At 35.1% G+C, this 16,838-nt stretch overlaps 1 protein-coding gene across 1 annotated transcript in view; it reads left to right on the top strand.

Annotated features, from left to right (window-relative positions):
- The window catches only part of PIEZO2 (piezo type mechanosensitive ion channel component 2), a 150,372-nt gene that overhangs the window by 43,680 nt on the left and 89,854 nt on the right, over positions 1 to 16,838 (top strand). The window contains exon 2 of the mRNA XM_053466029.1: positions 3,513 to 3,608. Coding sequence (XP_053322004.1) covers positions 3,513 to 3,608 — 96 coding nt within the window. The remainder of the gene's footprint in view (positions 1 to 3,512; positions 3,609 to 16,838) is intronic.

Consider the following 16,838-nt stretch of genomic DNA (forward strand, 5'->3'; position numbering starts at 1 on the left):
AGTAGTGACAGGCATGACATAAATTTTACCAAATAAAAACAAATAAAACAATCAGTGGAAAAATGCTGAAACTCCCAGTAAAGGCATTCCTAGGCCATAAAGCATAGATAGAAAAAAAAGGGTAATAGACAATTCAGGCACAGAAACAGGAAAATGATAACAATACAGAAAACAATAACAGATAATACAGGAGATCTCTTGGTCCACTCTGTATACCTTGTAGCAAAGTATGCAGGTTTGCTTGGGCTTCAGTTGATTGTGGGGAACATGAAGGTGGGTATTGCAGGTGCATTTGCAAGGGTGTAAATTAATCTAGAGAGGACACATACTGTAGATTATATGCATTATGGTGCATAGGATGGCTAGAGTGTCCGTTTAATAGAAGATAGTTGTTTTTTTCCTTCTGTTTATATATAGATGTAGAATATGTAGATGTAGAAGATCATTTCTGTTTTGTAAGATGGTATGTAGTTTCTGGTATAAATATAGAATAACACCTGTTTAATTTCTTTGAATAACAATGCATTTCCCATGTAGCTAGTGTATTATGTAAGTAAGGTATGTAGTATATTTATTAGCAGGATTACAAAAATACCAGTGCCTTCCTGCTGAGAAATCACTTCTTGTGTAGGATTTACTTATTTGGTCAACATGAATTCTTATTCTGTATGAATTCTGTATGTTTTGATTCATGTTGATTTACAGATTAATTTTGATTTACAGATTACTTCCAGGTTTAGTACGTTGGTAATTAATAATTCCTAAACAGTTTGGTAAAAAATAAAAAATATTTAATTTTCAGTTGTATTTCTATATGTTTTATGCAAGGATAATTTAGAGATGATGTAATAAGTGGAAGTTAACCGTGCATACAAAATGCAATTGCAGATCTTAAATTTCACGGGCTCGATATAGGCTATTTGATTGACTGGATTAATGGGTGAACAACTACCTAAGGGTCAATATTACATCTAGGTTTGTATGTTTGAAAAAGATAACCTGAAATGAGGTTGCCATGAACTCCATTAAGAACAATTGTAAAATGTGAATGTACAATGACCTTAAGTTGAGCCTCAGCTTGATTATCAAATAAATTAACATCCCTGGAAAACATAAGGAAAGCTCGGGCAAAAGCTAGAACATATTAAGGCTCCAGAAAATTCAGTCAATTTAAACAGACAATAAACATTTATGCATAGTCTTCCATGTTACTTACATCTTATTTGGAAATTCAATTGTGACAGTGGATTATACTAATCCTTTATGGCTGTATTGGAAATATTGGAATAAACTTGTGATGATAGAATGACTCACTCAGTTATGTTCCAGTTTCATTTGAAATTCCTTTACTTATATTATAGATATACATATTTTAATTTCAAATTAAGCCTTTACACTGTAACATATCATCCATCTGATGAACCACAAACGGTATGGTTTTACTATATATATATATATGTAGATATTTTGATGGACAGAAACGTTGATGACTTATTTATGTAAATAAATCTACGGAAAGTGTATTACTGTACTGTGCAGCACCTGGGCTGACATTTATTGGTTGAAACAAGAGACGTGCAGATACTAGTGGACATATATATATAATGATATATATATATATATATATATATATATATATATATATATATATATATATATAGAGAGAGAGAGAGAGAGAGAGAGAGAGTGAGTGAGTATGTGGCAATGCTATGACAATAAAATAATAATATCTTATCATGATAAGGCATACTAGTACAGAAGAAGAAGAAGACCTTGCTCCTCTGCACCTATGTCCCAATACTGCATAGTTTTCATGTATTTTACTCTACAAAATGTATTAGATTTTTTCCATGATTGTAAAACCTGTAGAATTGCGTTCCTCATCATTCAGTTCAAGGAAAACCTTCCCAAAAATACTCTGGTGAATTATATCACAGTGGAGGATTATGAATACTGACCGAGACATTTTTGATGACATCATAAATTCTTTTGTAGAGGAATCCTATTGCACTGGAATGTAAAAGGCCTGTGTTTGGATCTCTGACCTCATTTCAAATAAAACTTATAATTGAGACCTAGTGGTATTAAGCAGGGAACTAGACACATATTACATGTATTAGAAGTATTTAACATTGACGTTGGGAGAATGTTTTTTTTTTTTATTGTTTAAATGATGTAACATATATAATTATCTAAACCATGATAGATTTAACTCTCATTCATGATGCATATAAATAATGAAAAAAATTGTATTCCCTGCATATGGTTCTCACACTAATAGTTTTGTCATTGGGCTGATAGAGGAAGTAGCATGAGGAGTCCCATATTGCTTTTGTAGTGTTCGCTCCACGTAGGTCTTGTTAAGATCCTCTTTACCAAAAGTGAATAGTTCTCTCCATAGTGCAGGAGCCGTTAGTCCCTGTCTCCGACCTGATCAATGTCTGCTCAAATGCCAAATGACCTGCACATTGAACTTTAATATTTTCAGTTAGGTAGTATTATGTTACATTATTCAGTTGGATGGGATTGTGCTTCACTATTCAGTTGGGTAACATTATGTTACATTATTCAGTTGGGTAATATTATGTTACATTATTCATCTGGGTAACATTATGTTATTCCAGTAATTTCATATGGAGCCTTCTTCAACTACAACCTTGAGTGATTTATGGTTCAAAAGCCCTTGTTCTATATCTTCATATGCGGGGGCACTATTTTCATGGTGTGAATGCTTGGTTTAGGTAGCTAACATTACTTAACGTTGTTGGTTTGCCTCTTGTGCAGGATATAGCATGATATGATTTAAAGTTGATTGATGTATGTTAACATCACATTGTTAAGTTGTCATCTTGCCAGTTCGCTCTTGCAGCTGAAGTTTTTAATGTCAATTTAATTTACTGAGAGTAAAAAAGACATAAATAAAACCAGACAGGACATAAATCACTACAACGTCTTCTTATACTGAGCTTATTTTCTATGCCTAGGCAATAATAAATTATTTAATTAAATAAAAATGCCTTTTCCTTTTTTTTAACTTCATAGTGATGACAAAATGTGTCAAAATCCAGAGCTATAAAAATATTCCTTTACAGTATCAGACCATGAAATCATTAAGTCAAGCATCACAGTTTTACTACCTTTATGACTTAAGACTCTGAGTAATATGAAGAACACCAGTGAAACATCTGAATCTGTAGGAAAGCAGAGTCTTATGTAGCACAGAGCACAGAGCCGCATGGTTGGCACACCATAACAGAATGTCCCTGGGTACCAGGTGAAACAAAGTCAGAAAAAACAGAAAGTATTCATGGTTTTGGCTCAGTTGAAGCTGTTGTATTTAAGTGTATAACTTAATGTGTAACATACTTTATTTTAATTTTAATTGTTTGTTACTTTTATTATGGTGGAGCTTCATGGCTACTTATTCTTCATTATGATGTGTTGACATACAATAAATTGTGGGCAATCCAAATAAACTAACTCTAATGTACCATCTCTTTTCCCTCCAACAGCATGCATGTTCCGGTACAATGGAATATCATTCGTCTACCTCATCTATCTCTTGCTCATTCCTTTATTTGCTGAACCTACCAAAACAACAATGCAAGGTAAGGTTTTTTAATATTATTAACATTTGGTATGAATTGCAATTCTTTTATGTGTATTCATACACACCAGTTTGCAAATATACCCCAAAATGACAACTTATGGTAATGCTGAAAATTACCTTATTATTTATATCTTTCTTATTGATATAACTGCTATGATTGTAATAAGTATGGCACAAACCTCTTTCATATTATAAACTTTTGAATATCTGAATGATGGAGTTTGTAGTGCTGTGTGCTCGTTGGTGGAGGCTGTGTACACCGGTGTGTTCATCTTCCTGCTTTTATTAACTTACAGTGGGGTGAAAATCATCTTGTTGTCAAAGTGTACAGCTGATAATAGTCTTTAGAAAATAGCTTATGGATTGGTATTGTGCACTGCCGCTGCAATTGCAGCTATTGGTAAGCTTGATCTTGATCTTTGCAAAGACCGCCAATGCCAAGCTAGCAGAATGCACTGAGCAAGGTCCAAGGTGTTACGATGTAGTAATATAGATAAATATCTCTTTATATTGACATTTGTTTTGCAGCAGATCTGATAAATATTGGACTCTGATGTATTATGGGAATCTTTCTGAGCAGAGTAAGTTGTAGCACCCACCCACTTCCCTTATTTTAACCCCTTAACAACCACTTATGTGCCAGGAACTTCACAAATAAAAGATAGTTAAGGACCAATGATGTGCCTGGCACTTCATGGAGTTACTCAAGCTTAGAAAGTGTTCAACCAGCAATTTCTTTCCTCAATTGGTGTTTCATTATTGCTCCGCCATACCAGTTGAAAGAGAGTTTAGGAAGCGATCACTTACTATTTACAGGCCAAATAAAGTATATGTGATGTAAATCTTACAAACATATTTTCATTACTTGTTGGTACTAGAAAAGATTTTACTGTTTTTTCACAAATAAACAAAGCTCTTTCCTATAATAAATAAAGGCCACTTTTGTCTATTTCCTTGATTACTTCTAGTTTAATGGCCTTGAAAGGAGACTATAGGCCCTGATTACATGTGCACCACACTGCAAGTGTGGGCAAATGTGTGGTTCACCACGGAGTTGAAGGACATTTGAAGGCGATCCAGCCCTGCATGCCTCAATCTGCTTGAGGTGTTTATAATAAGTCTTTTGTGCATTGAAATCTGCCAGACAGCCATACCACTTCAAAGACTTTCTTTGGCCATTTAGCAAGATAGTGTTCTCCTCTTACTTAAGGCCTATTTTTATGCGGTCTTCAAAAAAATCACACTGCTTGTTTGCTAAGCAAACAGTAATTGGAACTTTGCAATGTGTTTTAGATTTTGTGGGGGTTTTGCATCATGTATGGCTCTCATAGTTCTTTTCATAGTATGAAAAAAACCCTGAACAAATTTAGGTAAGCCTCTTCATTTTTTATTGTTGGGTGCACATGGACAACTGACCAAGCAGGTGGTGTAATGGTGGGTACAGTGATGACATGAATGTCTTCAAGTAACCTTTTTTAATGTAAATCTTTTGTTGGGAATGACTTCTAGTGATTCTTGGCTATCCATGGTATTATTTTGAAATATTGGAAATATTTTGGGGATGTCATGTTTGTATGTCTAGTTCATTGTTTGGATATTGCATCTGTTGGAAATAACATTTTTTGTGTAGATAGGATTTGGTTTGATGATAATGAGTCACAAACCAGGTGTAACTACTAATGTATCTAATATCTGTTTAGTTTTACCAGTAGTTTCCGATTGTTATTTGACCCATATGGCACACTAATATATATATCTTTTAACGAAAAGATGTTTTCCCCCCAGGAATTTTCAAGAAGGTTATTAAACAAGTTCTGCTTGTATTACTTTCATAAGGGCTACATTTTCTCAGGAGTTTAGCAAAGATCTGGATTAAAGTTGGGGAAGTCCTGATCAGAACAGTTTTGTGTAACTAGTGTTTACTATTCACTGAACGTAATGAATTCATGGAAATTTGATTTTAGTTTATTCGACACGAGTTAAGTACTTTTTTGTGTATTTGTATATTACATGTAACCAAGATACTGTTATGAAGAGAAAATACCAAAGTTGACTACCCTTTTAAGTCGGTAAACTTTGTTAATTGCTACTAATTAAGTTTACCAAACAAGCTTATGATGCTGTGTTTTTTTTTAAAAAAATGTATGTTCACCTGCAATCAATGAGTTCTTCATAAGTTAAGACTTCTGCATCCTGGAAGTTAGGAATGCTAGGAAAAATACTGGTATGTAATACACAGACCTTGCCTCCTAATCAACCTGAGTAAAATAGTTTGATGAGAAAGTTACGCAATCAACCCTTTTATAGGGTTCCAAAAATCTAGTAGCTATATTATTGTGCACTATTAATATACTTCAGAGAGATTGCCGTCCCTGGAGATCTGCTTATCAATATAGAAGCCAGAATGAACCAGGACAAGAAGCCAGATCTCATCATGGGGAGGCAGGGCTAGTGACTATCAAGGCAGACATGTGGCAGGCAATAGACCGTATTTGGTGATGAGAGTAAGCACCTTTCCCTAACCCAGAGATCAGATGCCTGCCCCAGAGGCCCAACATCAAGATGCCAAATATGGAGCCTGAAGGGGAAATATGATATTTATCAGTTATATCTATAGTCCAAAATTACTTGTAGGTGTTTATTCTGAGCTTGGGCTAAGGGCAGGTGACATGAGTGGTATAAATTATTCTAATGAGTAAAAGAGACACATGCTGTATATTCAACAGACACAGAGTTACAGATATGCCATATAGAGGTCTGTTGTTTAACTGCGCTTTGGTGTTAAAACAAAATGAGTTTTTACTATAAAACACACCTTTCATTTCTAAATTGTTTCTATAGAAGCATTCTCTGCAAGACAGAGGTAGATTGTACTTAATTATTCATGTTAATGCTTATTCCCCAAAGGGTTTATATGCCATTACAACCTCTAATGTGTATTACACATGTTGAAAAATAAAACTTCTATTGAATAGAAAAGTATTTTGTATGAGTCAGCTAGGCTAAAGATGGTATAGAGGGAGATAGTATGATACAGCGTTATACAAATGTAACAACTTCCATCCTTCAGCCATATGTTATCCATCAAATATTCAGCATGTAGAGCTTCAAAAGAGCTTTTAAACTTCTAATTATGCTGATTGGTAGATGAGTAGGTATTGATACCTGTACATTTTCACTGTTCCTGCGTTGTTTAGCGTATTATATCAGCATTTAAGCATTAGCGTAAGATATCAGCATTTAAGCAAAATAACATATATTAAATCTGGTGGCATGCACATACAAATAAGACAGAGGGATATAGGAGTAAGAATCTTAGGGGGTGGCGTAATGTTTATGTCTTTGATTCTTTACCAAAATACTGCATAATAATTTATTTTCTTATACCTGAAAAATACTGCCAAAGATAACAACTGGAGTCCCTCAGAAGATCTCCTATATTTACAATCCTTTTGTGTCATCTAACCTGGACTACTGCGGTGTTCTATACCTCTAGCTGATCGTTCAGAATTCTAAGATTTTACTTAATCTTATACTTAAGATTCAATGTGGCTTTAGTTCTAATAAAATTGCTTTGGTTTTTGGGATGTTTATTGGACTTAACCATGTTTTCCTAATATGTTTTTGGCTGGAGAATGTTTGAGATAGTTGAAAAAAAACAATTAGAAAAACAAGGTTGGGCTTCCTAGGTGAAAAAAGGATGCACATTGCTTCTCTAGTTGGAATATTACACTGTTTGCTTGCAAAATTATTTTTTTTTAAGTAAAAGGTCTTTGATCATGGCCTGGGGAGACCCAAACAGACTTTCATATATAACAAATGATCATACCTTTTACTGCATAAAACCCTTATTAACATGGGTTATATATTCTAGTAACCATTGACATGTTGTAAAGCCAACCATTATTATTTTATCTAGACTTCCTAAATCAGATCTTTGTTCATTCATAAAACTATGTGACGGAACCTCTTCAGTCATTGCTTCTCTCTGTTGTGCGCAGAAATCTAACAAATTCCAAGTCTGCTATTTAATTGATCTTTCTGGGTGGACTCTGATTAAGTTCTGGGAAATTTCTGAACTGTGAGTCATATTATGAAATTCAATTAGTGGTTAGTTGACAGTTTGTCTCCCATTTTAACCTTCCAAGTTTCTTTCCTTAGAACAACAGTAAATGGTTTATTCCTGGAAAATAGGTTCAGTTTAACCTTTTAAAGAATGTTGAAAGCAAAAACACAAATTAATCTGATATAATATATATAAATATATATATTATTAAATATATTACAATCACAGATGAGCTTTAAGTTATGCATGTCAGGAGGACTTCGGAGAACATATAAGGAGCAAAATATAAGATTAATGTAATTAGCTATATCATTCAAAGTATTATCCCATACTTACATTGTAATCTTCCATCTGTCTGATGTCTTCTTCCATTTTTTCTGATTCCCAAGACTTAAGGTAGACTCAGGGCTTCATCCCCTTAGCCACATGCTAGCCATGCCTTAGATCTGCTCCATGCCAAACTATATTACATACTGAAGTAACACTTGCCTCACTATATGAAGAAGTTTGCAAGAATATGGTGTCACATAGTGGTGGGTGGTAGAGCACCTCTAGTTTTGCCTCTGTGCTCTAGATGGGTGTGTAGGCATTACTTCAAAATCCTAGTGGGGTCTGGAGCTGCAGCTTCTCCTAAACTCACTTGTATTTTACTTTGTTTGCAGGAAGAATGCAAATCAGAAGTACTTACAACCTATTTTAATATGTATTCTTTGTTGATGAGGCTGCATAAGACACTGGAATGTCCCTTTTAGGTCTGTAATGTAATATAAAGGTTTCTTGGGTTCTGGAGGGATCAGTTTATATAACTTCTCAAAGTCCAAGCAAAACAAAAAGCAAGAAAGTATCTACAACTGCATATTTTGATCCTGATAATATTAAAGATTCATTGATTTGAACTTTACCGGAAACATCAAATACTCCGTATATTACTTTACCTATAACAGCAAATAAAAACTGAAAATATCTTTGCCTAAACCAAGTTACTGTAATGACATTGCCAGCAAAAGCAAGTAGAGGTAGCCTATTGATAGCTCACCCTGTGTTTGTTCTGGGAGGAAACCAGAGCAGTGTGTTTGTCTTGGTACCCGCGATGCTCCTGTCTGAAACGATTCGCTTTCTTTAGTAGATGGCATATACAGTGTTAGTGTTTATCACTCCTTCGAAGACCTGGCAAAACAATTTACCACTGTTTGAGTGAATTCTTTTTATTTGTTTATTTACTTATATTCTAATGGAGTATGTCGACTGAACGGCTTCCAGTGAAAATCAACCCCCATCAAGATAAAACTCCATTAGAAAAAAAAAGTTGTCTGTGTTTGAGATTGTATACTTTAATGTAGTTTGGTTATTGAGACAGTATGTGTTAACCAGACATCACAGGCTGATAGTTACATTCCAAACAAAACATGCCTAGTGGTGGAAACATCAGACAACCAACATATATATAACATGAAGCATGTCCCTTTGTGGATAGGTCTGGCATAAAAAACACTGAGCTGAATTCCTCAGAAAACAGTTTACTCTAGATATTTTTTGTTGGCCTATACTGTTACAATGTATCAGGTGATGTATAAAAATTTTGACGCACAGACCTCAGATCCCTCCTGGGTGGCACATTCTATTTGGCTCTGTCCTAGATGCTGAATTAAGCCGATGAGGTCTAGCATTCTGAAAATGAACCATTGAATGAGCACTGTGTGTCTCTGCAATAATAAAAATACATTATTTGGTCTTGGGAATAAGTGTTCCTAGTTTTATAAACAAACAATTGTTTTCCTATCCTTCTTCGACCAAACAAATAAAAAAAAACTCTTGCAGATTTCAGATGGCGCTTCACTAAGTGCTTTATAAATGCATTGTAGCAAATTGTATTATCTGTGTATATTTTTGGTTCATGTGATATACTAATCTGGTGCCTAGCAGTGAACATTACCTTTCTAAAAACTATTTTCAGATAAAAGTTCCATTATAGACATCCTATTGTTTATCTGTTGTGAAATAATTTTACTGTCTGTTTCTAGTTTCATGTTTTCATATTGATATTTAGGTTGATTTATAAGCTTATATATTGTGAAATATCCGGTACACTTAGACATTTTTAATGGAAAGAAGAAGAGAAGAAAAAGGCACAAGGAATAGAAAATGTTGCTTCTACAGTATAAGATGTATCCAAATAGAAGCTAATGTTGAATAAAATTAAATCTTATTAATAGATTGTGTACTAGACTGTCCCAACCAAATTGCACATGGACTATATGGACTATGTAACCTGAATCAAAACATTCATTAGTAGAAAAAGGCAAAAAAAAAAACAAAAACAAAAAAACAACAAAACAACTGCTCTCCCCAGTATAAGCTTTGTTGATCAGGCCTTACAGGGTGCTTCTGCACACCATGTGGACAGCCTTTCATTCCTTCCTTCAAGTAAGAGTGAGTGAGAAAGAAAAAGCAACAAAATGCCAACAAAAGTGATGATGGAGATGGGAGTTATGCTGTACCACCATCAGTGCCTAGCTCAGTATATAGATTGGCTTACTATATAGCTGTACCACCTAATGTGTCTGGACCACTATATAATGATATGAGTTATGCTATACCACCCTCAGTGTCTGGATCACTGTATAATTATAAGAGTAATGCTGTAGCACCATCTGTGTCTGGCTCACTATATTATGAAAGCAGTCATGCTGCACCACGGTCTGTGTCTGACTCACTATGTAATAAAGAGTCATGCTGTACCACCATCGATATCTTAATCACTATGTAATGATATGAGTCATGCTGTTGCACTGTGTCTGTATCTGGCTCTGTATATAGTGTTAGGAATCATGCTGTACCACCTTATGTTTCTGGCTTGCTATGTAATAGGAGTCATGCTGTTCCACCCTCTGTGGCAAAACATTTGTGAAAGTAAGCAAGTAAAGTAAGTGTCCCTGAATAGCAGTTAGGAAATGTGGTTTTATGTACCACTAAAGCACTTTTGTGTTCAGCATTTTCTTATTGTGCACACCTGTATAAAATCCCCATAGGGCACAGATCAGAATAAGTCCCACCACACACAAGGTCTTGTGTTTTCATGTCCCAAATGACTTCCTTACTCCCAGCAATAACTACATTTCACTGGGTTTTCTGATTGATTAGTGTCCCTTTAATTAATTAACCACTATTTTCTTGTTCCTTTCTGAACAAGTACAGTATTAAGTCCACTTAAAAAATCACACTACATTTTGATTGTTTTTTAGACAATTGAAATCTGATCAATATAATGCAGTAAACTATCCTTTCACTTATTTGTAAAGTTTTCACTATAACTACCTTAAAAAAAAGAGAAACTACAGGCAGAAATCATTGGTACATATACCTGTGTATGATCAATGTCAAGAAACTGCCAGAACAGAAGCCTTTCATAAATGTTCTGAAGACCCTGGAGAGCGATAATGGTACAAGAAAATGCAACAAAGGGTTTTGTATTGAACCTGGCTCTGTCTAGGAATGCTGTGTAAGTCTCAAATGAATTGGTTATGAACCGTAAGCTAACATTTCTAGACCATTAATTGCCTATCTGGCAATGAAAACAACAGCAAAGAATGGGTTTCTATTCAGAGGTTGTAAAATGATAATGCTTGTGTTAATGCATTTTTCTATTGGTGGACACTAATGGAGGATTTGTATAAAATACATTGTTTATAGTACATTTTGTTAAAATGCGTGTGTACAGTTTCTGCTACGTGAGCTGAAATTTAATATTCATATGTAAATTTGTTAAAGGAAATATTCCAAATATTTTGGAGACTTGTCTTGAAAGAAGACCTGCAAAGTGTGTGGGGTCTAAGATAGTTTTCTTGTGAATGTTAGCACAAATATGTGATAGGAACTTATGTGTTAGGTTTAAGGGTGTGTAGTTGTCTATTGTTGCTGTTGACCAAACCTAGAGTTGCAATGTGTTGACTCCTAGAAAGTTCTTGGATGAAATATGGAACATATCTGTTGGATTCAGTAGTTAGCAGAGGATCAATACGTGGATAGCTCAGGCACCGATGGGCCATGTGCAAGGTTTATAATACTGCTCCCAATCCAGTCAAATCTGTTATGTGTGGGGACAGAAATTAAAAATTGTGGGTTTTGTCTAGCGCAAACAACCAGATTGGCCATTTGCTTAAAGCAACCATGTTAGCTCATTTGATAAATACGTTTTGAAACAATATTTGATTACATCTGATTGAAAATAAACAGAACCTAAGATAAGGAAATAATTAAAAAGAAAATTGGAACCCGTTTTGAAATTAAACTAAGCTACAAAATGTTTAACGATAAAATAATGAATATGAGATGGGGAGGCAATAAGGGGTATGAAAAATGTGGGAGCAGATATGGATATTTATTCCATAGGTTATGGTTAGAAGTACTGCTTAAATTGCATATGAAACTGCATCCCTGGTACCTCCAACTTGTGGAGGATAAAAAATGACTAACATGGCCATATGTTTGAGACAAGAAGGAAACCAATCTATTTGCTCAATAAGTTTTGTTCAGTTCCTGTTTGTCTTCTCCTTGGGGAGAGGTTACTGCTCTGTGTACGCTGCTTATTTAGTTACTGTCTTCCAGGGCTGTGAATCAAGCCACATCGAGGGTACACATTCCCAATGCTTAATTACGGATGTTCTATAAAAAATGTTCTTTCCCATATAATCTGTTTCAAAAATAATTTTCATCTTTCAGATTAATTTCTTCTTTCAGATTTACTGTAATGAATGTATTATATATTTTGTGTTGCTGCATAGGTTTGAATGAATTATTAGTGTCTTTTTAGTAAAGTTATAAACATAGATTTTTTCTATTACTTGCATTCTTATATTTCAAGTAGATTTCAACAGTGGAATGTATAGAAAGTATTTTAGCAATACGGATTAACGAAAAATAATACTAATCTAACCTTGGAAATATATTAATCAATGCAGTTTTCCTTATTCAGAGAAACTATTGATAAAATTAGTTAACATGAATAAATATTATATTGCGCTCCCATATCTCCCATAGACTGCTTTAAGGTATACCTTGAGATTGTTAAACCTATGATCACTAATTTAACATATCAAGCTATTGCTTAAAGTGTATGAGTGTGTGTGTGGAAATATCTGTGCCGGTGCAAATGTTAGTTACTTGGGGGAAAGGGACAAATGGGGCCACTTGGCTTTACTTGCCTCCTGAGCCAGAAGGTGTTTGAGAATAGAAATATGCATATTTACCCATAAAGGTTTGAAATAATGAAATGAGGGACATCGATGACACTGTTGATGTTGATTCAATGTGGCAGAAATGGATATTCACCAGATCTTTATGAAGTTAAGAAAGAGGGGTCAGGTTTCTTGTTTTGACAATACTGTCAGGGATGGAGAAAAAGCACAGGCAAGTTGTAAAGAAGCATATAAGACTTATAAGATTATCTGAGGATAGACCATAAGTACTACCTATGTAAGGGATGCCCATTCATGTGCATAGTAAGACCAGTGATCCAATATCAGAGACCAGAGTAGAGGTTAAGGATAAGGGGACAGGGGCATAATATGCTAGGTTGGACATGTCCTACTGCAGTGTTGAATACCATGAACATAGTTTCTATGTCTGTAGAAACTAAATCTAGGCAGAATAATACATGCCCAAAGGGGCTCAGAGATTTGTGCCTCCATGGTACACACCTCTGAAGTTTGATGCCTTCTTGCACTTTGTTGAATGCCAGGACATATCTGTTTGTCAGGGTAAATGTGCTGACCTAGGCCAAAGCTAGGACACCATTCCTGTATAAATTCTGAGTTACTAGGAACACAATGTATTGCCAGGATTATACACAACATGAGGCTAATATGAATGCAAGTTACTTATTCATAATTTAAATCTCAAATATATGGTAGAGGTTTGTCCCTTAATTAGTGAAATCTCAAAACTCTGTTGGATATGTGGTAAAAATGTATGGCAAGCTTGTGATCTTTATTTAGAGAGATCCAAATCCTAGGCTGCTGCCTTCAAGGACATTCCAGGGCAAGAGACACCTCAGGGCAGAGGAAATGTGTGAGCGAGGAAGAAGATTCTACTAGGAATGGAGATCAGGCAGATTATTTGCCTATAGCTAGTACTAGATGGAGAGCTTTCTGATTTCCAACATCAACATAATCCTAAACTGTTTTAAACCAATATTGTAAGATGCAGTGGGTGCAGTTTATACAGTAAAGTATTATTTCTGCATGTGGTTTTAGTTGTGTGAGAGGTAGACAGCTGGGCAGAATTCCAACATATTATTGCTTTGAGCAACATGATCTACATCCAGCGAAAGCAATGTGATCAGGCAAAGTAAAAACATATTTAGCATCATAAATTATATATAAATGGCACCTTTTGATTAGCCCTTTTATTTTAGCTAGAAAACCTCAAGCGGGGTCACAGCAGTCTGAACAAAAGTCTAATTTTCAGGACTCTAAAGGAAATGACCAATTTTGCAAAAATTAAAACACAAACTTACCTTAAAAACAGCCTGTTTTAAACAATATTATCGTTTTGAAGATATTGAGGTTATTGAAAGGGTACCACTGTCATGTCTGCTTCAGGCTTTTGGATCGTTTGCTGCAGATACTGTAAAGTATTTTATTCACATGTCCCAAACTCACCTCCTTCTCCAGCACATAAATTCACAAAATGTGACCCTAACTGTCTGTTAATAACAGAATTCACTCTATTTCTCATTGCAACATTGTGAAAGTCTTTTAACAATGGTTTTTGAAGGTGTTAATATTAATGTCAATAAGGCATGTAATGAAAATACGTTATCTTGTTTGAGGGAAAATTTGCCCAGATATCAAACTTATTCCACTGTGGGTAAATAATGTAAGTGGTGATGAGAAGTAATCTGAAATGTAACATTTTAATAATTTTCCTTAAAATGTAATGAAACAAAATTAAACAAAAATATAAAAAAATTAAAAATCGTCTCACTGAGGTACTAAAAAGATATAAAATTGTTTATAAAGGTGTAGAGCCTATAGTAAACCAATATCCTAGCAGCTGTGTTCGACAGATCCCTAATAGACTGTGGCTTATAGAAAAATACCCCCTTAAGGACAATGGGCGGTTCCTAAACCCATTAAAATCAATGCATTTTGAGCCCGTACATGTACGGGCTTTGTCATTAAGGGGATACATCTCTCACTGTTTCAGCATATTTCCATACATTCACCAAGTAAAAACTACATATAAGGTGTACGCCTGTGAGGAGTAGTCCCAAAAAACACCTCAGCAGTTTAACATGTGTTTCCCCTATGGCTTGTTTGGGTACTGACTTATGCAGCCACTGTGAGTATATATTGCATGGAAGGGTGGGACTTTAAGGTAACAGCAACCTGATGATGTCAGTGGGGCCGACAGCTTGATATGTGTAAACATGTGTTTTGTCCTGCTGATATAGTGCGCACCTGGGCATATTCAGCCACTGGCCACATGCTGTAGTATGTGGTGATGTCAGCCAGGGTCCCATCAGACATTTTCCTGGTATTCCAGGTGGCCAGCACAGCAAGTTGCATGGGACAGACCTATGGAATAATTGTCACTTGTGTAGTCTCCTGCTTTACTGAAGTCTACTCAGTGCTCCGAGAACAGTTGCTGTCAGCACCTACTGGAATAGTGTCTTTAGCCGCACCATGCTGTTAGACTTTGGCTTTTCTGAAAAACAGGTGGTGTTTGGCAGAACGATACACAACAGATAAGAGAGTGGTGCCATTCATCACCTTCCCAAAGGTAAACAGCAACACCTTGCAGCACATAGGTGACTAGCTGCTGCAAGAGGTGTATGACCGCTAGCACGTAGAGCTTCGGTAATAGCGGGACTATAACACTAACATCCATAATGCTCGGTTGTTGGAAAAGTTGTGTGCCTATATACAGCTGAGCATTATGGGAGCTGTAGTTCCAAAACAGCTAGAGTATTTATTCCCAAATCAAATTTTGATTTAATCCATGCATTGTTTATTACTTTTGGCTAATTTATATTAAAATGTTTACGAAAGACGTTTTCTTGAATCACAGCACATTACATGTGAAAACATCTTGAAAAAACTTCCTTGGCTTTTCATCACGCCTGAGTATTGTGGTAGGTGTAAAATGTTTATGGGTTTTTATTTTTCCTTCAGTATCATTTTGTATACAAAAGCAGCTGAAATGTCATACAGCTGTTAAATATATTTCATTGCGTCAAAGTCTGCCAACAATTCTAGCATTTAATACTAGATGTATGGAGCAAAACTTTGGGTTTTTTTTTATTTGTATCCTGCTGCCAGAGATATATAGTAAAGGAAATTGCTGCATTGTTGAGTACTTGATACATTGTCATTAACAGTACCTACGCATTTAATACATGTCCGCATAGTGGGGTAATTTTATAAAAGTGGTAAAAGAATGCATGTTTCAAAATGATTTAAAAATACTACATATATAGTTTAGGTCAATAATATGTGCTTATTGAAGGTTCTAGATTTGTTATTAAAAAGGAATATTTTTTGTTGCACAAACTTACATCTTTATGTTCTTCTAGAGTCACTTAAGATCGTATTTTAGGTCCCTCCTCTGTTAATGTTTGCCTGGAAGGTGGGGGTTGCTGTGTTCTTTTAGGAGTAAGATATGGTTGGATGTTTTGTGGCCAAATGTATGGTATCCTGCAGTAAATCCTAATGTAAACGATTCCGCTGGCTAGCTATCACCAACAGTAAATCATCAATCATTTCACTTTCTTGAGATAACTATTTAGAAACCATTTATTGTTTGTGTTATTATTATTGTGTACTGTTTTTAGTGACTTTTCGTAGCAAAGATATCTGATTAATATAGATACAACAGTTCGGATATAGGGTAATCTGGAAATGAACGACCCCATTGAAAATGTTTTTTTCAAAGCCAAACTTAATTTCATATGGTAAAAGACAAGTAGAAACGTGCAATAGAGGTGCGGATCATTGTGTTGTATTGATGTACACACTGTGCTCACTAACCTAATGGCACCAAATTCAAAGGTGATATTAGATACCACTTAATTAATGCCATTAATATGCCCATTATGTATACCTCTAGTTATGAAATAATAGTTATGAAATAAAAATGTATATAATTTACGCTATTTAAGAT

The sequence above is a fragment of the Spea bombifrons genome, chromosome 5 (genome assembly GCF_027358695.1).
Source record: "Spea bombifrons isolate aSpeBom1 chromosome 5, aSpeBom1.2.pri, whole genome shotgun sequence".
Taxonomy (NCBI): Eukaryota; Metazoa; Chordata; class Amphibia; order Anura; family Pelobatidae; genus Spea; species Spea bombifrons.